We start from the raw sequence: 25,041 nt of genomic DNA, 5'->3' as shown, positions 1-25,041 counted from the left end.
CAGCTGCTGTTTCCCAATGATTCCAGCACACAGCACCCTTGTGCCCTGGCTCGTCCTCCCAAGGCGCTTTGGGCTTTAGGGACATGGCAAGTGGAAGGCAAAAGGAAGTTCAGCTTTTTGCCTGTTYCATTTTTTGTGATTTCCATACCTATTGTAACTACYTGGGTTTTTTCRTTTGTGTTTTTTGCATTGAATGACATTTGCCCATACTCAGCCTTTAAAATTAAGGTACACAGCTGTGCTCCTTTACAATGACTGCACATTTATACAAATTTTTAGGGTTTTTTTTCAGCATGTTTTTTTCTGATTTGAGCTTTAACATATAGTGCCCAGATGTCCAGAGACCTGTGGCTGTTGTGAGAGGGTTTCTCTCATAAGTAAGCTAAATACAGCAAAGAGACCAAAAAGAAAAGGCAGTGCAGACAAAGGAAGCTGTAACATAACTACTGCAAACATACTCATCACATTTTTCCCTGGGGTAGTGCCATGGGAATGCTGTAACAGGTGCTTAAGTGGAGATTCTAGATAGGCAAACATCTTTAGAGAAAACTTATTAAAGAGCTTTCATCTAAGCTAATACTTTCAGTCTTTGAGATTCCTGTGATCTCTAAATCCTTCAGTGACTTCAGCTGTAACAAAACTTCATTTAGAATTTCTGCCTCAACTCCCTGCTCCTCCACAGGAGGTTCTGGGCTGGATGAAACAGGAATGGTGGAAAACGACCTCCTATCAAGTAAACACTAAGCTCATTAAGTCCTGCAAGCTCAAAGAGCTTGGCTTTGGGAGCAGCCCAGCCTGGGAGACAGCCTGTCTGATCACCTGCTCAGAGAGCAGCCTCTCCTGGGGTGAAGGCAAAAATTCCAGGGAAATGTTTTGTCTACAGGTCTGTTAGGAAACCTGGTCTTCAGTTTGTGATTTTATAAGAGAATTAAGCAGTGGAAATCCAGGACAGGTGAAGTTGGGAGAAATAAGTGGGGTTTGGAGAGGTTAAGTGACACATGTGCTGAATTCCCCCCAAGCACCTTCCTGTCACATACAGTGTGAAGGCTTTGGGGGCTTTTCAGCACCACTGATAAGGTTCCCTCTCCAAACTGCAGTGGCAGCACATCCCTGGGAGTGTTCACCTGCTGTAAAATCAGGGAACTGTGCTGCTGGTTCTGGCACTCTGGGACTGTTCACCTGCTGTAAAATCAGRGGAYTGYGYTGCWGGTTSTGGCACYCTGGGAGTGTTCACCTGGTGTAAAATTGCGGAATTGTGTGCTGCAGGTTCTGGCATCCTGGGAGTGTTCACCTGGTGTAAAATTGCGGAATTGTGTGCTGCAGGTTCTGGCACCCTGGGAGTGTTCACCTGGTGTAAAATCRGGGAATTGTGTGCTGCTGGTTCTGGCACYCTGGGAGTGTTCACCTGGTGTAAAATTGCGGAATTGTGTGCTGCAGGTTCTGGCATCCTGGGAGTGTTCACCTGGTGTAAAATTGCGGAATTGTGTGCTGCAGGTTCTGGCACCCTGGGAGTGTTCACCTGGTGTAAAATTGCGGAATTGTGTGCTGCAGGTTCTGGCACCCTGGGACTGTTCACCTGCTGTAAAATCAGGGGACTGTGCTGCAGGTTCTGGCACCCTGGGACTGTTCACCTGGTGTAGAATCAGAGGCTGGGTTGGACCACTCCTGGATTTTAAATCTTCACCTACAGAGAAGAACCAGGAGCAAAAGATGCTGGTGCAGTTCCCTGTTCAGTTGTGAAATGGGTTGTACCAGATGTATTCAATACCCCAAGGTACCACTTTGCTCTGTAATCTGYCAGCTTTGTGTTGCCTTTTTGGCCATTCCAGCCGGATTTATACTGGATTAAAGTGACTGTATGACCATGGATTTAGGGACAGAACTACAGCAAAACCTGCCTTTATTTTGGTGCTTTAAGAGATCTGCTGGCAAGCTGTTTAATTAGCTAAATGCTCTGCAAGAAWCTGAAGGGTCCTGCTGTTCAGCCTTGTTTTTACCTCCTGGCTACCAGGGAATACACTGTTAGTGTGTTCACTAAATAATGCACTGTTAGTATGGGCCTGGATGTTTTTGGGATATTTTTGTTTTCCCATTGCACCCAGCTGTGTATATTAGCTGGGTCTGAACCCTGTGGAGAATCTCTGCCTTAAACAATCCTGCTGGTATCTTTTACAGCTGTTACTGAATATATTGGGKTAAGAATGGTCACTCCAAGTGCTGTTGGTTAATCCATAAACACTGCAAATGTGGATTCTCCTCCATTCAGTGTATCTGATTTTTAGTTTGTCTCGCTGTAAAATACTTACTCTGGGGTTGCAGCTTCAGCAGTGGTTTTTAACATCCTTCCCTAGGCTTCTTTTGTCTTTTAAACAATTCCAGCTGGCAGGGGAGGACAGAGCACTTTGCTCAGTGTTCCCACGATCTACAAGTGAAGAACATGACCCTGTGACAATGTGCCAGGTTTCCTTCCTGGATGTAAGAGATAGCAGGAGGTACAGCCAATCCTTGGGAAGAGAGATCCCCTGCCTGGCCTTGGCTGCAGGAGCTGGGCAGGTTCAGGCCACCTAAAGAGTGTCTTTCCTGGGGGACTGAGAGGTCAGAAGCAAAAAGCGAGGAGTTCCCTTCCCCTGGCCATGGAATGAACAGCTTCCTAATGGATGTCCACTAAACTGAGCAATCCCTCATTCCCGAGGTTTAACTTTATTGCAGGAAACTTGGCTTCCTGTTTCTCCCTGTCCTGGGGGCTGCTGTGTTGAATAATGTGATAATGGAACTGTGTTAGTACTGAAGCTGTTTTTAAATAAGACTTTTGGAGCTTGACAGAACATGGAAGGGTGAAATTAAACCTCAGCTTGTGGGTTTTGGGTGGCTGGAAGTGGCAAAGAGAAAAGGGAGGGGAGGAGCAGTGAAAACAAACTGGTTGTGCTTCACCTGACCTGTGATGAAAGGAACTTGTGCAGATTTTGGGTGCTGCTAGGTCAGCAGGAAAGTGTCTGTTTGTGTCTGTTGTTGAAAAGGACAGCTAAAGGTTATGTCAGGTCTGTGGCTCAACTCCTCAAGTGTCTGAGGCACATTTTCTGACTGAAGTGGAGTTTAAGGGTGTTTTTTGTGTCAAATTGTCGTGAGACCAGCTACAGTGAGCCCTTTGGATAAATAACTGATGTCTGTGATTTCTTAGATGCAGGAAGCTCTTGGTGTGTGTTTTGTTGGATGGAGGAAGTCATGGATCATGCTTTGTGTGTGTGTTTCATTCTGATTTTCTGATAAAGCTKTGGGGGGGAGCGAGTCCTGCATTAGAACTGAGTTTGTCTTGGATGCTGGCTATCTCAAGCTGATCRGTGCAAATGAGGAAGTGTTAGACCTGCTTTGGGAGGGGGAACTTTCAGTTCCCTAACCCAAGTTATTATTGAGATAGTGGAAAAACAACACATGAAATGTTTACACAAATGTTGGAGCACTGTTTGTATGGTAAGGACAGGACTCCTTTCCATCGACTGCACGGTGTTAAATTGCCAAATCAATAATCCWCAATCAAATGGAATGAATTTTACTTGAATTAATGCAAAGCTGAGAACTGGGGGCTGTGGGTTGTGCTATCTGTCCACCTTGTGACCACGGGCTCTTCTTGTTCCTGCAGAGTGACCAGCAGCTGGATTGTGCCTTGGATTTGATGAGGCGTCTGCCTCCGCAGCAGATAGAGAAGAATCTCAGTGACCTCATTGACTTGGTGAGTACTGTATGCTGTCCCCAAGAAGGGGCTGTGACACAGGCCTGGCATGTGAGAACTTCTGAAGCATCTCCAGGCTGTGGTGATTTGTTTGTCCCTGTGTCTTTTGGCAAGGTTGAACAACCAACCATTGGGTGAGCAATGTAGTTACTGTGTGTGCAGGGACACTTAGGGATGAAGGATCATTAGCAGCTCTCCTGATGAGCTCACTGCCAGCTCAGAGGCTGCTGCTGGAATTTGGGACAGGGAGTTCAGGTGGATGCAGGCCCTTGCACCTGGGCATTATCTCCTGACAAACAACCTGCTGTGTGGAGCTGTGGGAGGTGCAGTGCCTGTGCTGCCCCACATGCTGAGARTGTCTGGGCATCTGGAGAGCACCCAAATCTATTTATAATTTATGCTCTCTCAGGTATTCTGCAGTCCAGTGTTAAAAAACAAACCTGGCTGACCTTCTTGTACCTGATATATTTTTTTCTGCTTGTCCCTGTTGTCCTTYACACAATGCTAGTACAGAAAATGAACTGGAAGGGTTTCCAGGCTCATTACAGGTTGCACATCTTGTGATGCACATTTGGGCTGCAATAACCTGGCTGGTGCCAAGTGTCCCTTAAAACAGTGTTTGTGCAGTTGCCTCTGGAGTAACTGGAGGTGTTACTGCAATATGGATTTAATCTATGCAGAGTCTGCTAGTGGGAAAACTGGTTTCCCTTGTCCAGTCTGAATACATGGCTTACTTCTGACCTGAGCTTCTAAATTTGTGCAGAAGAGCAGTTGGTCACCAGGTAGAGGTTTGGTTGRGAAAGTCTGTTCTTAGGTGCTTCTGAAGCTGCTGTTGGTAAGCTGTGGTCAAAAAGTTCTGGCTGACTTAAATTTATCAATTTATTCTTTCACTTACATAAGCCAAGATGCAGGTAAGAGAGCTGTGGGGGTCACGAAAGAAATTATTCCTTTCAGGATGGGATTATTTCTCTCTCTTGRAACCATTTAGTAATTGGCTACATCTGTGCCAGCCACCAAAATGCTTGGCAACCCAAAGCATTGTTTTTGTGGTTGTTGYTGGAGGTAGGACCCAAGTAACTGAATCACTGATCTGATGTGACATGGTTGGGTTTGTGATGGAATTGGGAGGACTGAGCGGATCTCGGGGTTTGAGCAGCTCCCAGGACCACTCAAAACAAGGAGCTGTTCRAGGAGCCGTGGTGAGCTTGACTGTGTAATTGGTCTGAGGTTTTTTAATGACTCAGAAAATTGCTGGGTACCTCTAAATGCTGGAATTACTTTTGGATGGTGCTCATTAGTGCTCTACATGCTTTCCATCAGCAACAYGCTGCCTGGGCTTCTCTTCACAGTGTAACACGAACCAGACCACTTTGATGCTTGTTAGGAGGAGGGTGTGTGACCCCCACACGAGGCATTGCAGTCCCTCCTTGGGGCAGAGATGAAATAATTTATTAAATCCAGTACAATTCCTTTATTGCTGAGACACCTGTAGACCTGTCCTGCAGCCATTCTCAGCCTGACCTCCTGAAGTCTGCACTGGTTAGAAAAAGAGCACTGTGTGCTGCTGGTTCCAGAGGCATCATAAGCCAGGCTTGAGCAAACAGTTTTTTGCCCTTTTTTTGGACAAATTTCATCCAAACCTTTGCATCTGACGTTTTGATTCTGCTTTTTGTCTCGTCAGCAGACAGTAACTCCKGGAAGGGAAGGGCAGACTCCAAATGCACCATGRGCATRAGCAGGTTTATTAAACTTGGGGGASAATTGTAGRACATGGCACCCTGACTTCTTGATTTCCTTCCTTGCTCAGTTCAGTGCCATGGAGGAGCAGGTGGGAAACACAGGCTCATGCCAGTATTTGGTGTGAAGTTTGGGGTGTTACTTGAGGTCTGTTTGCAGCTCAGTTTGCCATGGTCTTTTTATAGGACTTGAACTCCAGACTTGTTGTGGCTGCTTGCTTAAGATCCATTGAAAGGAGAGAAGRTGGCTTAGAAATGTCATTGKATGTAAAAAGTTKTCCAAAACTAACACAGTKAGAAACTKGCATCTYCTTTCCAGAATCCCAGARTGGTTTGGATTGGGAGGGCCTTCAAGCTCATCCAATCCCACCCCTGCCATGGCAGGGACAMCTTCCRCTGTCCCAGGGTGCTTCAAGCCCATCCAGCCTGGCCTTGGRCACKGCCAGGGATCCAGGAGCAACCACAGCTTCTCTGGGCACCCTGTGCCAGGGCCTSCCCACCCTCACAGGGMRGAATTCCTTCCCCATATCCCATGTAACTCTGCCCTCTGGCCGTATAAAACCGCTCCTAGGCTGCTATTCCTGCTGGATTGGATACCCGCACTATGTTCCCTCCCTGAGGTTCCTYTTACTCTATCCATGTTCTGCTGCTTGTTTCTCATAAAAGATCATTTTGGTCCCTGTCTGAACACATAGAGCGAGCCCAGGACTATCCAGCACTGTCTGTGACTGCCCCCAAGTGTTGTGCTGACAAGGGAAATGGCCCAAACTTGAACATGAAGTAAAAGGGTGGGTGGAAGAAGAGAATTTTTGGGTCACTGGCCCTCATCAGCCCAGACACTTTTCATTCATTAGTAAAACAGTTTGTGGTTTGCCCTTTCACCACATCTGTTGTTGGGTTTTTCAGACTGCTGAGGCTTCAATTAGAGTTCATTAGGGACCGTGTCAATCACAGCCTCCAGAAGTCCTGCCTGAAAGAAGTTGTGCATGGTGCTGGAAATGGGCCTTGGCATGGAATGCTCTGCCTGGTATTCAGTTAGTCACTATTTGTAAATACAATACTCTGAGGCTGTCAGAATGTACAAGAGTACTTCTAAATCTCTCCAGAATGAGATTACTGTAGGCACATACCTTTTTAAGGATAACTAATTTAAACTGGAATCATTTTCTGTAGAGCTCCTCTGGAAATTGTGAGCCTTGGACTATCTAYCTGTGGGCCAAGTCCAGGCTGTGCAGAAATTCCCAAAAGAGGGGAGAGAAAGGGGATTGCACTGCTCTTRAATGGATCTTTTATGAGGATGCTCCRAGTCAGAGGMTGGACTWGATGATCTTGAAGGTCTTTTCCAACCTAAATTATTCTTTTTGTAGTGACAAATCARTTCAGATTCAATTGTGTCACATAAATGTGGTGTCACCTCCTTATTGCCACATGTCCAGGAGCTGCTGCCACTGATTCGCTGTGCTGCCCATAGAGGTCTGTTGTGAATCTGTTCTCATCAGCTGCTGGAGAGACACGGGGAGGTTGTTCTCTGGTTGGAAATGTGTCCTGGTGTCAGTTGGGAGTGAGGTTTGGTTTGGCTCATGGAAGTCAGGCTGAGCAGCACAAGGGAGGGAAGCTGGTAGAGCTCATTTGCGAGCGGCCRGTCCTGGCAGGTCAGAACAATCCAYGGCACTTGTCCTCCTGCTKCCTTGCTYTTAAGGTCAGTTGTCCAGTCAGGCAGCYCTCTGCACTTTTAGCTGTGTGCTCTTCCCAAGAGAAATCCCAAACAAGGATCAGCTCCTGGGTAGTGCTGCTGTGGAGGGTCCCTTCCCAGGACACCTTGGAAGCACAGGGCAGGGTGGGTGAGTGAGGGGCAGGGTGGGTGAGTGATACCTGGGGTCAGAGCCTCCAGAGTCCTTTTGGGATATTTTCTTCAGACAGCTTCACTGGCACATCTCCAAGGGCTTAGGTGGCAGAGGTGACAGCTGGGTTTATTGTGCCTGTGGGCCATGAGCAGCAGGTCATGGATYTGTGACAGGGGTGCCTCGGTGCCCTCACTCGGGTGTGGAGGTTGATGCACTCTCAGTCTTGGTGAAAGTTAAGCAGGATCCTTTAGCAAGTACAAATTTCCTGCTGAGTGTTTCATTTGGATGTGTGCCTGGGTGTGGATAATATAAATTAGATGAAAGATTTAGCTGACTCAGGAAAATCAGATGCCTGGCGTGAAGTGGGGACAGAAAATCATCCTCACAGAATGAACAGGCTCGCCAGGAGAGSGGGGTTTGCTCACAGGCAGCCACWGCTTTCCCCCTTTTCTCCCAGTAASAYTGGTAYTGARACAGCACTCATTCCMAAAAGTGAAAGCTTTYGTGAAAAACAGAACCAGGTARTGCTGCCATGGAAGAATTGAAGTGAGAGTTCTTTGTAGACACAGCAGTCATAACTTTCCTRGTTATTTTTTAAAGCTCTGTTTGCAATTAAAGATCTGGGAGGTGGTGATCAGCTCTGCTTTCTCATCACACGGGAATACTGAAGTATTTTTAGTAGAATGTGTTACTTTTTAGAAAATCCTGGAGTGATGAACCTTAAAATGTATTAACTTATGATTTTGAAATATTTGAACACGATTCAGGCCGTGGCTTTAGCTGAGCCCCAGGCAAGTCCCCAGTCTGCTTGCATGCCTTCAGTGACTGAAGATATATGAAGCTACAGAATTTACCYCCAGGCAAACTGCGCTGCCTGGGCTGCACAGACCATAAAGAACATGAGAATGTGACTGGACCTTTTTGTGTTTGGAGTCCAAGAGCCTGAGCATTGTGCRGCATTGCAGGGAGAGATAAAATAATTGGATGCAGATGGCCAGCTAAATGTCTGGTGAGGGTGGAAGATGTTTTAAACAAAAAGTCAGATCTAGTGAAAGCAGGAAAAGGTGGTGGTGGAAGCAGAAGTGCTTTGACAGCCCTGTGGGCTCAAAGCTGAGTGTTTGACCTGCTGTTCTCCCTGGACCTGCTGACCTGTGGGATGAGCTCCCAGCCACCAGCAGCCAGGCAGGTTTCTAACATAAGGATTATTGGCTGGAGAAAGGGGTTCTGGCTTCCTGAGTAAATTTCTGGTGGTTGAGAGCCAGTTTTTCCATTTGCTGAGTGGCTGTAAGCAGGAGCTTTTCCAGCTAGCAAAGATTACCTCTGGATATCTTGATGGTGGTTGGAGATAGCAATTAATGTATGTAAATTGTTAATGYGATGCTTGGCTTAGAGCTAGCAACCCCACTTCCTGGCATGAGACTGGAAAAGGGAATTTCAATTCTGGCCCATAGCACTTACTCTTTCTATTTATAAGCCTGTTTGTCTTCCAGGCTGCTGCTGCTGCACTGCTGGTGTCAGAGACCCTTAGAATATCTGTTTAAATRTCACTGGAAGGGAGTGTGTGTGAGGATCACTGGGTGAGCTTGAARCCTGGTTGGAAACCTCCCTAACTTCTTCTGAGGATGGGAGGAAAAACTGGGATAGAGAAACATCACAGGATGTGTGTCCTGCCTATCCCTAAATTGTTGCTGGGTATCTCCAGCCCCAGCTGGACTCTTGACACAAATAGTCAGGACTTCCCAAGATACTGATACTCTGTGATGGCTYCTGGGACTGGGGATGGTAATGAGATACAGGAGCCCTCACCTGCAGGTCACCAGTCACAGTCCAGGGCACTCTGGCTGTGCCTGCCAGATGGCTGCCTTTTGTTTYTCACAAGGGCCATCCAGCAAAAGCCCTGTTTTATCCAGCAAGGCACAGGAAGAAAGCCAAGCATCCTGAGTTATGAATGGTTGTCACCTTTTTAAAGGTAGTTCCTCGAGCTGAATGAAAGCATTCTGTAATTAATGTGACATTTCTGCTGTGACACCATTAACTAGATAAACCTGGGTTTGCAACCTTGTTAACATCTGTCTTTCCAGAAAAGCTCATGTGGTTTAATTTTGGTTTTGCCAATTCTCGCAGTGCAGGAATTCAGTGCACAAATAACGCTGAGCTGTTTCCGGTATCACTTACATCTGCTCTGAACACAAAAGTCCATTTMAGTGTCATTTAATAAACAAAGCTTGATGATTGCATGGCTTTGGGACATGTGATGGATCAAATCAAGATTTAGCAATGTGTGGATTTGTGGGAGAGGCTTCACTGGTGGGTTCAGGCTTGAGGTGAGTGGAGCCAGGCTTCCTTCTTGAGCTTCCCCAGYACCCATTAGGCTGTGCCTGCCTTCTGCAAGAACAGGAAATTCAGAGGCTCTGCAGTGACTCAGGAACATGAGGGTAATGTTTTATCAGAGGAAGGATCTGAGCTGGAGGAGTGCCAGAAGGGTGATTTTGTGAGAGGGAGCTTCCTTGGGCTCTTCTTTGTGTTGGAGTGGTTTCCCCAAGCCATGAGAGCAGCACTTCTGTCCTCCTTCAGTGTTAGAAGGTCACATGCAATTAGAATACTCTCCTTCCTGCTGGGATGGGGCTTTTAGTAAAAAAACTGCTCTCAGCACTTGTGTGTTCAGATACCTGCATGMTGCAGATGCAGAATCAAACACTGATGGGCTCCTTGGCTCATTGAAGTTTGCCTCCTCTTCCCAAAATTGTAGAAATGTTTGGGTTGGAAGAGACCTTAAATACCACCCAGTACCAYCCCCTGCCATGGCAGGGGCACCTTCCACTGTCCCAGGGTGCTCCCAGCCCTGTCCAGCCTGGCCTTGGGCACTGCCAGGGMTCCAGGGRCAGCCACAGCTTCTCYGGGCACCCTGTGCCAGGGCCTCCCCACCCTCACAGGGAAGAATTTCTTTCTMATTTCCAATATAAAYTTCACCTCTTCCAGTTTGAAGCCATTCCCCCTTGTTCYTTCTGYTTCTTTAAGGAAAAAATGTATAATCTTTAATTTTGCAGCAGAGTTTTCGGGTGTGTAAGATTCCTGTGGAGGTCAGTAACAGGGACYTCTGAATAAACATGGAAAAAGAATATTTCCAAGGATTGTTCTGCCAGGAATGTTGCAGTGTCAGTGGCAGATGTGATACATTTCAGTACATTGCAGAAAACAGCCACCTGGGTGTACTCGAGTGGCTGCTGAGCCAAAATAYTGCCTGTCCTGAGTGTGTGAAGTGCAGAATTTGATGTAATTCAGTGTGATGAAAGCAAGGATGGGGAGTGTGTGTCAGACATGGAGAACTGGGGTATTATTCCACTTTCCTCTATGGATTTTTCTTTTAGCTGCTTGTTTAATCATATTTAAAAAAAAAAAAATCCAGAAACAATTGTTTAGTTGCTAATAAACTCCTGGAAGCAAGAGGTGAGTCTAGAAGGAATGATTGAGCTTAGCTACTCCAAAAGGGTACAGTTTCCACGTTGGCACAAGTGATTATTTGTCTTGATAGCAGAGCAGTTGCCTTAATTAAAACACTGTCCCCATACCTGGGCAGCTCTGCAGGAGAATTTGGTTACACAGGACAACAGGATCCTTGTTCGACACGTTTGCACCGCTTCTCATTCAGGTTTTCTTTCCTCTGCACTACACATCCATTGTGTCTCTCCTTGGAAAAAAATATCCCCCAAACACCATGCCCTGTTCCTTGTGAATKATGCTGCTGTTCCTTCCAGCCCAGCCCCACATATCTTTCTTTTTTTCTTTCCAATTTACATTGAGGGTGGTCTCACTTCCTGAGAATGCAGAGCCACCAGAAGAGCTGCCTGAGAGCTGATCTGGGGGAACAAGGGTGCCTTGGGGCCCAATGCCATTAATGCTGGCCTTTAGCTGRAGATACAAGGTGCAGATTGTGTTCTGCATGTGACCTCCCAGTGCTTGGAGTGGGAAAAACCTGTGTCAGAACAAAGGTGGGAGCCCAGTCGTTGTTTATAAAAGAACCTTATCCTCCRTGTTTGCATCACAGTGACATTTATTTATAGTGCAGTGATGAATTGAACAAAATCACCGCTTTGGTGTTTCAGTTTGGCCCACAGAGTGGATTAATTCTTCTGTTCCTAAACTGAAGTCAAAATTCCCTCTGTAATGACTGCTGTGGATAAGAGCTCAGGCACCTCAGTGAATTTTGGCTTTTCAGTTAACGTAGAACAAGCTTAGTAAGAAAAATTAACAGTGCAAATCCACTGTTTGAGACTGAAAACTCTGAGGATCTGTTGCCTTCCAAGCAGAGCTCTCTTTGCTGGGATCAGAAGATAAACTGAATTCTGCAAGAGWCTGAATGTGCACAACTGTAATTGAAATGTTTGAAAAAGATTTCCTACTTGGCATGGAGAAGAATCCAAAGGACCTAAATTGGGAAGGAATCATAGTCTCATGAACATAAAGCTGAAGTGTTTAAAGCTGCAAATTACCTTGTTCAGATTACTGCCTTTGCCTGGTAAGCAGTTTTCAAGAGTAGAAGAGGAAAGGCAATGTGCATAAATTGTAAATTCATGCTTAGGAAGTACAGCTGATGTAATAAATGGTATAAAAATTGTGTTCTTGGGGTAACTGTGCCACACTTGGGTGCTTTTCCAGTAATTAGGATTATATGAGTAGTTCCATCAGCTGGAATATCCGTTCTTTTTAAAAATACTGTTGAAATTTTCTGCTATTTCCAAAATAGATGAGTGGGTTTTCTTCTGTTTTGTTCTGAAAGAAGAGAAGGGGAAAAGAATAGATTGCCTGAAGTGCTGTGGGTTGTCTGTACCAAGGAGACAAGGGGGTATGATGGGATATACAGCTTGTTYGACAATGCAGGGTTATGATACAGTGCAGTGTTATATTCTGGGATGGGTGGGATAGAATGCAGTCACTGTTATGGCTGCAGGAATAACCACAGCCTTCAGAAACTGGGAAAGTGACCCTGCTCAAGAGTATTTGTTGCTAAGTCGAGTTCAATAGATTTTGTTCAATAGATTACATCTTAAAAAAACAATGGGTTACAATTTCTTTGTAATCCATATGGAATTGTGCTCTGAGCCCTACAGAAACCCCACACCAGGCRTGTGCTGTTCTTAAAGTTAAATCTAAAAGTTACTTGTGTGGGGTTTTTTATAAGGGTTGTAAATTCAGCTTTCCTGCAGGGGAATTGACTCTGCCTCAGGTTTGGGGTTTCTTGTGAAGACTCTTTGTGTGAATATTTGGGGTTGAAGGATTGCACAACGAGCCCTCTTGTGTTCTCTTACCACATGTGTAGTGTAGGGCTGTTCCCAAAGAGAGGAAACAGAGGCTGGGAAAAGCCACTTCCCCCAGTTGTTTCCATCACTATTACTCACCCTAAAGGCAGGTCAGAGCAGGGTCTGTCCCTGGATGTCTCTCTCTGTGCTGAAGGGCTCCTGCCAAGGGGCAGCYGGAGGAGGGGAAGGTTTGTCCCACTGCTCCCAGTCTGGATGGAGCTCCCAGTGCTGGGTCTGCAGGTGAAGCACTGGGATCCAGCTGCTGTCAGCCTCAGGAGTCACCCCAAAATTGATGGTTAATGAGAGGGAAGGGRCAAAGGGGAGCCAGCTGTGCTCACAGACACATCATTCACCCACCTTGGGCCATGATACCACTGGTTTGGATTGGCTCTGGGAAGTATTTGGGGTGTCTGGTCTCAGGAAAAGGAAGGATTTCTCTAAAAGCTGCTGCTTCTTAACCCTTTCTGTTTACCCAGGGAATGTGTTGTGGTTTTGAGTCCTCTTCAGCCAGATCTGCAGGTACCAAAGGATGAACTTGCACAAGAGCCCTGAGCTGGGTTAAATCCTGCCCTGCTCTTGGCCTGGGCTCTGCAGTTCTCACTCATGGCCATGTTACTGTGTGCATAGACCAAAGTAAAAACACTCTTAACTAATGTTTCAGCTCTTGCAGCACTTTACCAACCATGTCTTGGGTTGCCTCTGATTTTTTGTGTATTGGAGGGTTGATTGTGTGGGTCAGCTGTTGCATCACTTGCTGGTTTCATCTTAGAGCCCCAGAATGGTTTGGGTTGGGAGAGACCTTAAAGCTCATCCAGCTCTACCCCTGCCATGGCAGGGACACCTTCCACTACTCCAGGRTGCTCCAAGCCCCATCCAACCTGCCCCACGCATGGGGCAGCCACAGTTCTGTCATTTCTTTTTTGTTTTTCACAGTCACATTGGTTTGTGCATGTCCCTGCTCACTCTGGCTGTCACCCTCTGTATGTTACTGCCTTGTACTTGGGATTAGGAATGTTTTTGTTCCGGGCAGCTTGATCTCTTCTGTCCCATTGAGTGCATTAAAATAGTTCTGGGGCTGTTGCACTCAAATTTTGTTTTTTTCCTCTAGGCTTCTTTGAAATGATTCTAATCCATTCACTGAATCAATGRCTTGAAGAGAAGAAAGCACATTTCCATGTTTTCTTTATTCCTCCAKCCCCTTTTCATTTCTTAGGAGTTGTGAATTCATCACTTCATGATTAATTTTGCCCTTGATTGCCTTTTGTTCTCATGTTCTCAGTCAGGTTTTCATCTCTACAATGTGGAGTGAAATGCAGAAGAGATTCCACGCTGCTTCTTTCTTTGTTATTTTATTAGCACATTGTTACCAATCTGTTCAAGAACTTGTCCTGTCATCCTGTTGTCTTGTTGGAAAAGGCCATTTTGTTCAGTCCATTTCTCTTGCAGTGAAATCTGGAATGTTCTTCCAGCGGGAAACACACAATGCATGAATTGTTTAATGATAACAACTGCAGGAACGATTTGTTGTTGGTCCCTGAGATGGAYTGGGGCACAGGGGTACACATGACCTGAAGTGTGTGCAGGGGATTCTCATCCCTCTGCAGGACAGCACGGCCTCTCTGCTGAAAGCAGAGTTTGTCTTTCACCCTGTGCAGGGCTGGGGGCAGTTGGAGTCTGGGTCCATGGAAAACTGGGAGGATGCAGGGGAGGTGGAGTCTCATCTCTCTGCAGAACATCACAGCCTCTCTGCCTCATTGGAAGCAGAGTTTGTCTTTCCTGACAAGCAGGCAGGGAAGCAGTTGGGGTCCTGGAGGCATGGCAAGCTGTGGAGGATGCAGGAGAGGTGGATTCTGATCCCTCTACAGGATGTCACTGCCTCTCTGCCACCTTGGAAGAAGAGTTTGTCCACGTGCAGAGCAGGAGGACGCTTTGAGTCCTGGATCTGCAGAAAGCTGGGAATGATGCAGGAGAGGTGGAGTCTCGTCTCTCTGCAGGACATCACGGCCTCTCTGCCATGGTGAAAGCAGAGTTTGTCTTTCCCCACGTGCAGAGCAGGGAGGCATTTAGGGTCCTGGGTCCACAGAAACCTGTGGAGGATACAGGAGAGATGGAGTTTCTGCAGGACATCACAGCCCCTGTGCCACATTGAAAGCAGAGTTTGTCTTTATGCACGTGCAGGGCAGGGGGATATTTGGGGTCCTGGGTCCACGGAAAGCTGTGGAGGATACAGGAGGTGTCAGATTTGCCATATGCACACACATGGACACGTTTATTCTCCTCAGCCAGCGTGCTCATGCTTGGCCACCTGCCTGGAAAGTGCTCTGAGCTGGCCCCAGAGTGGGAGCCTGGGGAAARCTCACTCTGGGAGTGTGGATGGTGGGTTCCTTTAGCAGCTCCCTCCTTCCCTGTCCCCTGTAAATATTTACCTTTATCCAGCAGCCCCAGACAATTGCTTCCCTGGCTGCCCTTGGCATGGAGTGAGCTTGGAGCTTGTGTGTACTGAAGTGTGCTGGACCACACCAGAGCTTTGAGAATTAAATCTGAAATTCCTGCAGGAGGTAGCACTGGAGTGTATTGTAACTGAAGTCCTTTTTTAACAAGTTTTGGTTTTGGGGCAGGTGTGGGCTGTTACAAACAAAATCTGTTCTTTGGGGTGCCAGTGCCTTTTAACCTGAAYGTGTTGCCCTCTCTGCCCTCCCTGTTGTTCCCCCACCCTGCAGGTCCCGAGCCTGTGTGAAGATCTCCTCTCCTCTGTGGATCAGCCCTTGAAGATTGCACGAGACAAGGTGGTAGGGAAAGATTATCTATTGTGTGACTACAACAGAGATGGGGACTCGTACAGGTGAGCTCCTGCTGGCTGCTGCTCTGTAAATGAGAAACATGGGCAGGTATTTGCAGCCCCCAAAAAATAAATCAGTCATTTAAATGTCTRGATCCTACAATGTACTGTTATTTTCTTGCTAGAGGACAGTGACTGATGTATTTCTCTTTGTTTTCTGTATTCTGGATTAAAACAAATCAGTTCTGTAGCAGAAATGGGCTTGATGTGAAATTAGACCACAGCAAGGTTATAAAATCTCTGGAATGCATAACGACAGAAAAGCGATGATGCAARCAGTGGATTTAAAAAAAAATCGTCTTCTGCTTGTACAAAACAGGGTGGATTTGCCATCTGGGAAAGGCTGTTTCACTCGTGTTTTGCAAAGGATTGACTGACTTTAGGCTCAGTGTCGTTAGTTCTGTTTGAAAATCTTGGCCCAAGTTGTTACCAAAGAAAAGGAATCCCTGTCTACCAAAATAGCTCATTTATTCTGCAGACTCCAGACAAAAATCAATGAAAATTGAATCCTATAAGCTATGGGTAATTACAATATGATTAATTTTGAAGTAGGAGGGGCTGTAATACTGGAATGGTTTGGAATATTGAAGCAATCAGGTTTCAGTGTTTTGGCTGCCACTTTGAACACAGGCTCTCTTCTAATGTTTTTTTCCTCTACCTTGCCTTTAGGATGRCGTTTTTAATTTATGTTTAAATTATCCCCTCCCTTTCTCACAGTGCCTGACTTTCCTTGATGGCTGTAGTGACAGTGGCATAGTTCCAAATATTTAATTAAGAATCACAGGCTTACAGTCCTGAAACCTTTGTGGCTTTTGCAGCATTTTTATTCTTTCTCTTAATGGAGAGTGCTGGGTTGTGAGGTGAAGACTCCATTCATCTCCTGCCCTGAATTACCAGCTCAGCCATCCTGCTTCTCCTGSAGATGATTCTGAGACTGATGATTCCACCTGTCCATCCTTCAGTGTCATAATTTACATTTTTAGTGCTTGGAACTATCTCCAGTAAGAATCTCACTTTGCTCTGTGCAGATTTGATGCAGTGTTTTACATTCATCTGGCTAGAATGTTTCAAGAATTGTGTTTCAAAGTGGAATCTCAGAAAATATTTTTAAATAAATCTTTTTCCTTTGGCTCAGGCAWCACAGCAGAAGCAGTAGAGGGTTTGAGATGAATTGGTTCAGTTGCTCTGAGTTGCAGGAAAGGTCCCTCTCTAACCTGGAGCCCATCTGTGTGTAATGATTTACACAGAGAACATGCTGAGATTCATTTTGTCCTGGAAACAGGAGATGGAGAACGAGAGTGGATGCAGAACGAGAGTGGATGCAGAACGAGAGTGGATGCAGAGTTTGACAGCACCTCTGATGGGGCTGAGTGTAAATCCCAAGGAGTTGTTTTAAACACAACCTATTGTAGGGGGCCAGCAAGAGAGCAGGAACCAAGGTGGAGTGTCACTTGTGTTCTTCAGGGTAACAATCCCAAGTTTAGAAACGATTTCAACCTTCTGCAAAAGAGTCTGGTGCATTCTAAAACCATTTTGCATTGATTTTGTGTGCCCCAGCTGGTCAGATCTACTTTAGCAGCTACATGCATTTAATCAGTTCTGAATTAGTGGGTAAAAGGGGTTTTTGGGTTTCTGCCCCTCATGAGATGTACCCACACCACGGCAGCCCCTCTGGCTGAGGAGGGATTAAATCCTGAATTTCTTGTGGATCTTTCAAGAGATGCTCTCTCCCTGAAGCTGTGATGTTTCTTGCAGCCCCTTTGCATCCTCCTCAGGCTGTTGACATGGCCATCAATCCCCAGGGACACAGGGAACTGGAAAAGGCACTGCTTAGACAGTAATGGGACATTGTGCCATCACTAATAACCCCCTGTGTTTAATTAGGGCACATGGCAGCCCTTCCTCTGAGGTCAGTGTCACACTTGCCTGTGAAATTTGCTCCCTCTCTTTCTGAGAAGGTATTAAATAGTTACAAGGAAGCAGGAGGGATTTGGCTTTTCAAATCACTTTGAAATTTTCAGGACTTATTAAGTAATGAGGTTTCAGAAAAGCCCTTTCATTTGTTCCTCTGGAGCAGGCACCATGTGTTAATTGCTGGCATGAAAGAGTCCTGTTCCGTGAGGCTTTTGATTCAGCCGTTCTGGACTGAAGTGATTCTTCCTTCTGGAATTGATTGGTCCCAGCTCTGATTCATGAAGTGAATTCCTCCCTTCARCACACAGCAGAAGCCTTTGAAAGCCCAGCAGTGCTGCCCTGTGCATGTTAATCCCATTCTGTGCCCGTGTCCAGACACTCCTTCGTACCTCATCAAATCTGCAGTTGTTACTGGGAAGTGGCTCTTACACTAATTTAATCAATTAGGYCGAGATCAAGGAGGAGTTCACTGGGCTCTTAAAAAGCTTTTGATATTTCCACAGCCGTTTTTCAGAGCCACACGCTCGATTAAAGTTCCAGGAAATCCTGTTCCCTTCCTGCAAACCCCAATTCCTGCAAACCCCAATTCCAAACCAAACACCTTTTCTTAGTACTGGACAGGTTGTTAATTGCATTTCTTTTAACACTAATCCAAGGATTTCAAAGCATTCCCTGGGCAACTGAGCCTTGTTCTCCTTCAGCAGGAAAGGCAGGGCTGGGCACTCAGACTTTCTCACTGGGAATCCAGTTTTATAGGGTTGGGKTTTTTTGAGTGGCTTTACAATTTGCCTGGGAATTGGCCCGGAAAAAAAGCTGCTSTGGGAAGTGAATATCCTAATTCTCAGCCCATCATAGTTTAGTCTTTCCTTATATTTAGAAGGATTTGGTTTGGTCTATGTCGAGCATGGGTCAGACTAGAAGGTGGATTTTTGGAGTCTCCTTGGATCTTCATAAATAGATAATTTTTATTTTCTTCATATTATTATATCTTCATAATATTATATTCAGTTTATATTCTTCATATTATTTGATATGATCAAATCCTGCTTGTGGGAGTTTCACAGGCACTTCTGAGAGTGCTCCTGGAGCAAGCAGAGGTTTGTGAAGGATATCAGACAGTCCTGGAATCCACACTGTGAAGGCAGAACTTTTATTAATTTTTTTTTTAATGGTAGGCTTCAAGGTCGCTGACTTTGTCCATACATTTCCACTCGAAGTGTGTTTGATCACTCTGTTAAATGGAATCCTTATGGGGAATTTGGGGCCAACAACACTGAAACCTGTTAGCTGAAACACAAACCATTCTCTTTTGGGGAAATTAGAGGTCTGACTTTTGAAATTTAAGTGCTTGTCCATCTGTCTTTCTTCAAATAGCCTCCAGTTAAGTGTTTAAATGTGTTGTGAGCGCTCTTCCACGAAAATAAAAAAATACAGGGCTGTGTTAGGAGGTTTTTGTGTTGGTAAAGCTGCTGCTGGCTGCAGCTGGGATGGGATGGCAATGCCCCAGGCTGCTGGCTGGCAGGGTCTGCTCCTGGGCTGCCCCAGTCCCGTTCCTGCAGCCTGTGTGAGAGGTTTGGTGCTGGCACCTGAACCATCTCACGGGGGTTCTGCAGGAGTTCTCTGCTCACTGTCTGGAGCAGCTGAGCCATTTGGGAGCTCCGGGGTAGCACCAGGGGGATTTTTGTGTGAATCTCTCCCAGAYTGCAGAGATTTTAGGTAAAGGAGTGAGGAAAGAGCTGAGAGAAGCCCTCATCCCTGTGTGTCCCTGTCTGTAGGGAGGGGGCAGAGCAGGGGCCTGGCTCTGCTCCCTTGTTCCCCGCAGTGGCACAGAGGAATGGGCAGGGACTGGTGCCCAGGAAGTTCCACCTGAACAGGAGGAAGAACTTCTGTACACACTCTGGAACAGATTGYCCAGAGAGGATATGGAGTCTCCCTCGCTGGGGATGTTCCAGACCCATCCACACACGATTCTGTGCCCTGGGCTGGAGCAGGGAGGTGGCACCAGAGRAGCTGCCATTGTCCTTTCCCTGGCTGGGATCCTGTGGCTGTTGACTCTTCTCCAAAGCAGCTACATTTTAAGCAGCTGTTTAAAATCACAAAATCCCAGAATCACTGAGGCTGAAAAAGCCCTCCAAGACCAGTGAGTCCAACCTGTGACCAATCCTCACCTTGTCCCCAGCCCAGAGCACTGAGTGCCCCATCCAGGCCTTCCCTGGGCACCTCCAGGGATGGACACTCCAAACCTCCCTGGGCAGTCCCTGCCAAGGCCTGAGCACCCTTTCCATGGGGAAATTCCTCCTGGTGTCCACCCTGAGCCTCCCCTGGCCCAGCCTGAGGCTGTTCCCTCTCCTCCCGTCCCTGTTCCCTGGAGCAGAGCCCGACGCCCCCGGCTGCTCCCTCCTGTCAGTGAGTTGTGCAGAGCCACAAGGTCCCCCCTGATCCCCCCTTGCTCCAGGCTCAGCCCCTTTCTCACCTCCCTCAGCTGCTCCTGGGGCTCCAGACCCTTCCCTGTTCTGTTCCCTTCCCTGGACACGCCCCAACCCCTCCATGTCCTTCCTGAATGAAGGACACAGCCCTGGAGGTGAGAACCAGCACCTGAAAATGTCACTCCGGGTGGATGTGACACAAGAGCTCTGCTTTTCCTGGCCTCACCTTTCCAGTCAGGTGTGGTTGGGAGGAGGGAAGGGAGCAAAGCAGAGCCTGGGCTTTGTGCTTTGTATCAAACGGGTGCCAGACCCTTTGTGAGAAATGAGTGACARAGGGCTGCTGAGGAACAGCCCTTCCCTACAGCCAGCCCTGGGCCCTGCTGCTGCAGCTGGGGGCTGGGAAAAGTGACTGGGGAAAGGGGACAGAAAGGGTGGAGGTGCTTTCCTTGAAGCCAGAATATTTGTAAGTTGGTTACTCCAAGGGGAAATGAAAAGCAAAATGCAGGTTTCCATAGTGGGAGTTGTAAAATCCTCAAGCAGATGGGCCAAGGGTTCCCATTAAGCTTTTAATACYAAATCTTTCATTAAGAGCACAAAAATCTCTTCCACACCTGCAGAAATTGTTGTAAAACCTGCAGCTTTACAAACCCTGTTAAATCCTTCAGACTGTTCAAAGGCTTTCCTAATGTTATGCTAAAGGTAGAGTTTATTTCAAAGTGAAATAGTGGAGGAAAATGTGGACCTTAATCATGGCCAGCAGTGTTTGGCTCAAATACTGTCAGATCCCAAATAAACTGCACAATTGATTTGTATTTGCATGAAAACAATTTAAAAAATTTGATGTGCAACAGCTGAAACCTTGTTTATGAATATTTGAGAAGGAACRGATTGAAACCCAAGGGATATTTTTTATACAGGAAAAGCTGAAGTCACCGAGTGCTCCCAGGTGATTTTTGAGGGCTCAGTGTCCCCTCTTTGCCAGTGTTTGAAATGCCTGTGGAGGGTACAGTTCTTACAGGTGGATTGCTCTGGGAACCTTTTGTTTTTTTTGGAAGTTAAATATCTGTGGATTGGGTCAGAGGCACCAATACTAAACCTTGCAGAACCATGCAATGTCCTGAGCTGGGAGGGACCCACAAGGACCATCCAGTCCAACCCCTGGCTCTGCACAGACACCCCAACAATCCCACCCTGGGCATTCCTGGCAGTGCTGTCCAAACACTCCTGGAGCTCTGGCAGCCTCAGGGCTGGGACCAGGGCTTGTCTTGGTGTCTGTCTGTCTGTTTTCCGTGTCCCCCYGTCTGACTGTCCCCTCCCTTGTGTCCCTCCAGGTCACCGTGGAGCAACAAGTACGACCCTCCRCTGGAGGACGGTGCCATGCCCTCGGCTCGCCTGCGCAAGCTGGAGGTGGAAGCCAACAATGCCTTTGACCAGTACAGAGACTTGTGAGTCAGCCCTCCCCTCGGAGCCCTGTCTGTGTGTCTGTCTGTGTGTCCATGTCCGTCCATCTGTCTGTGTGTCCGTCTGTCTGTCCATTGGTCCCTCTGTGTGTCTGTGTTTGTGTGTGTGCATCTGTCCTTGTGTCTGTGTGTCCGTGTGTCTGTCTGTGTGTCTGTGTCTGTCTCTCTGTCTGTGTCTGTATGTCTCTCTTGTCTGTGTGTCTGTCTGTCTGTGTGTCTGTCTGTCTGTGTGTCTGTCTCTGTCTGTGTTTGTCCGTATGTCTGTCTGTCTGTGTGTCTGTCTGTCTGTCTCTCTGTCTGTGTTTGTCTGTGTGTCTGTCTGTGTCTGTGTGTCTGTCTGTGTGTCCGTGTCCGTCCATCTGTCTGTCTGTGTGTCCGTCTGTCGGTCCATTGGTCCATCTGTGTGTCCATGTGTCTGTGTGTCTGTGTCAGTCTCTCTGTCTGTGTCTGTCCGTGTGTCTCTCTTGTCTGTTTGTCTGTCTGTCTGTGAGTCTGTCTGTCTGTGAGTCTGTCTGTCTGTCCATGTGTCTGTATGTCTGTCTGTCTGACCATATGTCTGTCTCTCTGTCTGTGTTTGTCCATGTGTCTGTCCGTGTGTCTGTCTGTGTCTGCCTGTTTCTCTGTCTGTCTGTCTGTCCATGTGTCTTGTTTGTCTCTCTGTGTCTCTGTGTGTTTGTCTGTCTGTGTCTGTCTGTCCATGTGTCTGTGTGTCTGTTTGTCCATATGTCTGTCTCTCTGTCTGTGTTTGTCCGTGTGTCTGTCTGTCCATGTGTCTTGTCTGTCTGCGTGTCTGTCTGCGTGTCTCTCTGTCTGTGTCTGTCTGTTTGTGTTTGTCCATGTGTCTGTGTGTCTGTCTGTCTCTCTGTCTGTGTTTGTCTGTCTGTCTGTCCATGTGTCTGTCTGTCTGTGTGCCCGGGCAGTGTGGCACAGGGCACCCGCGGGGTGTGGCGGGGCCGGGGTGAGGCAGCGCTGCCCCGCGGGTTTTGATGGCAGACACGATGGGATCTGTCAGCCGGTGCCAGAGGCTGCGGTGCTTTCCCACCTCCTCCCCCAGAACAGATTGATGGTGGCTTTGTCCTGGCATGACCTGCCTTCCCTTTGATCTTCCAGTTGAGCCTTACACCAGCTGCGTTCTCCATTCCCTCGAGGCTGTGCTCTTAAAAAATCTCGATGTGCAGCAGCAGCTCTCACATCTCCCAGGCAAAGGACAGGCACTGAACGCTGAAATGCAGCACTTGGACAGGAATTGATGTCCTTCTGCAGCAGGATGCTTGGTTTAGGCTCTATTATTAAAGAGCTGTGAAACAAAGGCATTAATAGAGCATATGTGAGGTAAATGTAGATCAGGCAGTGGCTTTTTTAAAGCAGCAACAGGAAACTCTCTCTGAGAGTTTCAGTTCATCAGCTGAACAACTTTTCTAAAAATTGGGGCGGTGCTGGTCCTGCACTGCAGTCCCACCCAAAGCCTCAGGATGTGGTTGGGTTTAGCTGTGGTCCCTGCAGTCTGTGGTCTCCTGAGCAGTGCTGGGGTGGAATGATGCTAAAACTGAGCAGTGAGTGTTGGCAGAGCAGAATGAACCAGTGTGTCCAGTAGCAGGGTACTTCCTTACTGGAGATGCCTAAAGACCATGGAAAAAGTGAACAAACTTCCTTGCTGCTTGTGTTGCCCAAAAGCAGAGATAAAGCACAGCCTTAGGTGTGGTTCATCATGTCACAGTGCTGACACAAGCACACTAAAAGGAACTTTCCTTGCTGGATTTTGTGGCTCGATGTAAATGTAGCCTGTCCAAATGTGTAAGCGGCACACTTTTGTTACAGGTATCAAATTTTTACTTCTTTGCATGCATTATTTTCATAGCTCTCCAACTTCTCTTGAGAGTCGCAGTTGTTATTGGGATCTGAACYGACTGGAAGAAAGGAATTTTGCATATTCAGCAAAGCCAAGTTTGCAGTTATTCCCCAGATGCAGAACAGACCAGGACCAATAAGGCTTTTAATACCCTGAGATGAAAATGAGGAGGTTTATGGAACCAAGGTTGTCTTTTTAAATCYCTCTCTGCTCAGATGACCATGAAGTCATGGCTGGATACAATGACTTCTTTAAACAGCATGAATTTGCTTGAGGGAAAGCTCAGAGCAGATTTCTGTGACTGAGGTGAATCTGCTGAGCCCTGCTCAGTGTGGGGTACAGCAGTACCTTTATATAACAACCTTCATGTATTGTGTGGAAKAAAAAGGTGAGGTTGTTCCAAATTGCATCTTTGTGTTTGTCAGGGCAGGTTTTACAGACAGGGCATGCTCAGAGGGGATCCAGAAYTGCTCCAGAGTCACAGCCAGGGAGGACAGGTCACAATGGATGAGCACATGTGCTAGCACAGAACACTTGAGTGCCTGCTGTGATCCCAAAAGTGGGGGAGGAAAAGAGGACAAGGCTGGCTTGTGTTTGGCTGAGCAGCGTGAAAAAAATTGTGGCATTTGTGCAAAGAATTTGCAAAGTTATGGAAACTTAACCTCGGTGTCCAAAGGGTTTGTCGTGCTTGAAATCAGGATTGGTGCTTTACCTCCAGYAGAGATGGGGAGAGAAGCAGGCTTTTGTTCTGTGCTGGGGCTCTGCAGTTTCCTGAACAAGACAACTGGATTTTTGTGTTTTGTCAGCAGAAGSTGAATTTTCACTCGGAGATCAGGGTGGAAATGTAGAGGTGGTAACAGGTGCTGGCATTCCTCAGGTTGGGAATGGCTGCAGCAATTCCTGCCGGGACAGCTGCTGGGGAGGGCTGTGCTGGGAGCAGGGTGGCAGTGGCAGGGATGTCATTGCCRTGGTCTGCTGGAGCTGGGAATGAGYCCTGGGAATGCACAGCCAGGCCAGAAGGGTCTGGGCCAAATGCTGGAGGTGTCAGTGCYCTGCTGCTCTGGGGAGGGAGCGCATGAGGCATTCTGAGCCCCTTACCCATGTCCTTCCCCATTCAGAGCAAGCCACAGCAAGGCTTTTCCAACACTGGGAAATTCTTCAGGATCATCAGTGTGTTAATCAAAGAGCACAGTGTGCTGGCAGCCCTCAGGACTGTGTTTTTRGTGGGAATCCTGGCTTCTGTTAGAYGGGGAGATTGTTCCAGGTTCACCTTCCAGAACAGGGATCAGTCTGCAATGATGTGTGCAGGAAATCTGCATTTTGAGTTGACCTCCAGAGGCTTTCATCATTTCTGTTTCTGTTCCCTCTGGTGAGGTTGTCTGCCCAGACAGATCCTTCACAGGGGACACCAGGCTGATTGACACTTCACATTTCAAATTCTCCCTTAAAAGTACCAGTTTAAGTGTGGTGGCTGCAGATGAAGAGAATGAAAAGGGTGCTGAAGGAGAAACCTCAACTCTTGACACAGCAGCTCCTCACCAGCAGTCCCTTAGGAGGTTGTTCAGTCCCTCTGTGGGGTAGGGAGTGTTTCTGGGTTGCCTCTAACCACAGCCACTCTGTTATGTGGAGGACAGAGATAACAGTGAATACAGAAACAGTCACAGCTCTCACCAGGAGGATGGGGTCCTGGTGTGCCTGAATTACCTGGGCTGTTAAAGCAGTTCATTCCTGTAATGARGGTTTCTGCTGGGTTCTTCAGAGCGAGCAGTGGAATAAAACATTCACTTTCCACTGTCCCAGGCTGCTCCCAGCCCTGTCCAGCCTGGCCTTGAACACTTTCAGGGATCCAGGGGCAGCCACAGCTGCTCTGGGCACCCTGTGCCAGGGCCTCCCCACCCTCCCAGGGAACAATTCCTTCCCAATATCCCATCCATCCCTGCCCTCTGGCA

The 25,041-nt window shown here is 47.2% G+C and overlaps 1 protein-coding gene across 2 annotated transcripts in view; it reads left to right on the top strand.

The window, feature by feature from the left end:
- The window catches only part of CAPZB (capping actin protein of muscle Z-line subunit beta), a 58,875-nt gene that overhangs the window by 12,838 nt on the left and 20,996 nt on the right, over positions 1-25,041 (top strand). For both annotated transcript variants that reach the window (XM_057384959.1, XM_057384958.1), the window contains exons 2-4: positions 3,638-3,727; positions 15,325-15,446; positions 21,115-21,228. In XM_057384959.1, the coding sequence (XP_057240942.1) occupies positions 3,638-3,727; positions 15,325-15,446; positions 21,115-21,228 (326 nt within the window). The remainder of the gene's footprint in view (positions 1-3,637; positions 3,728-15,324; positions 15,447-21,114; positions 21,229-25,041) is intronic.

Source organism: Malurus melanocephalus, unplaced genomic scaffold (genome assembly GCF_030028575.1).
Source record: "Malurus melanocephalus ecotype Western Australia unplaced genomic scaffold, MMel_1.1 scaffold_759, whole genome shotgun sequence".
In the NCBI taxonomy this organism is placed as follows: domain Eukaryota; kingdom Metazoa; phylum Chordata; class Aves; order Passeriformes; family Maluridae; genus Malurus; species Malurus melanocephalus.
Note: the sequence above shows the minus strand (reverse complement) of the source record. Positions and strands in the feature narration are given on the sequence as shown.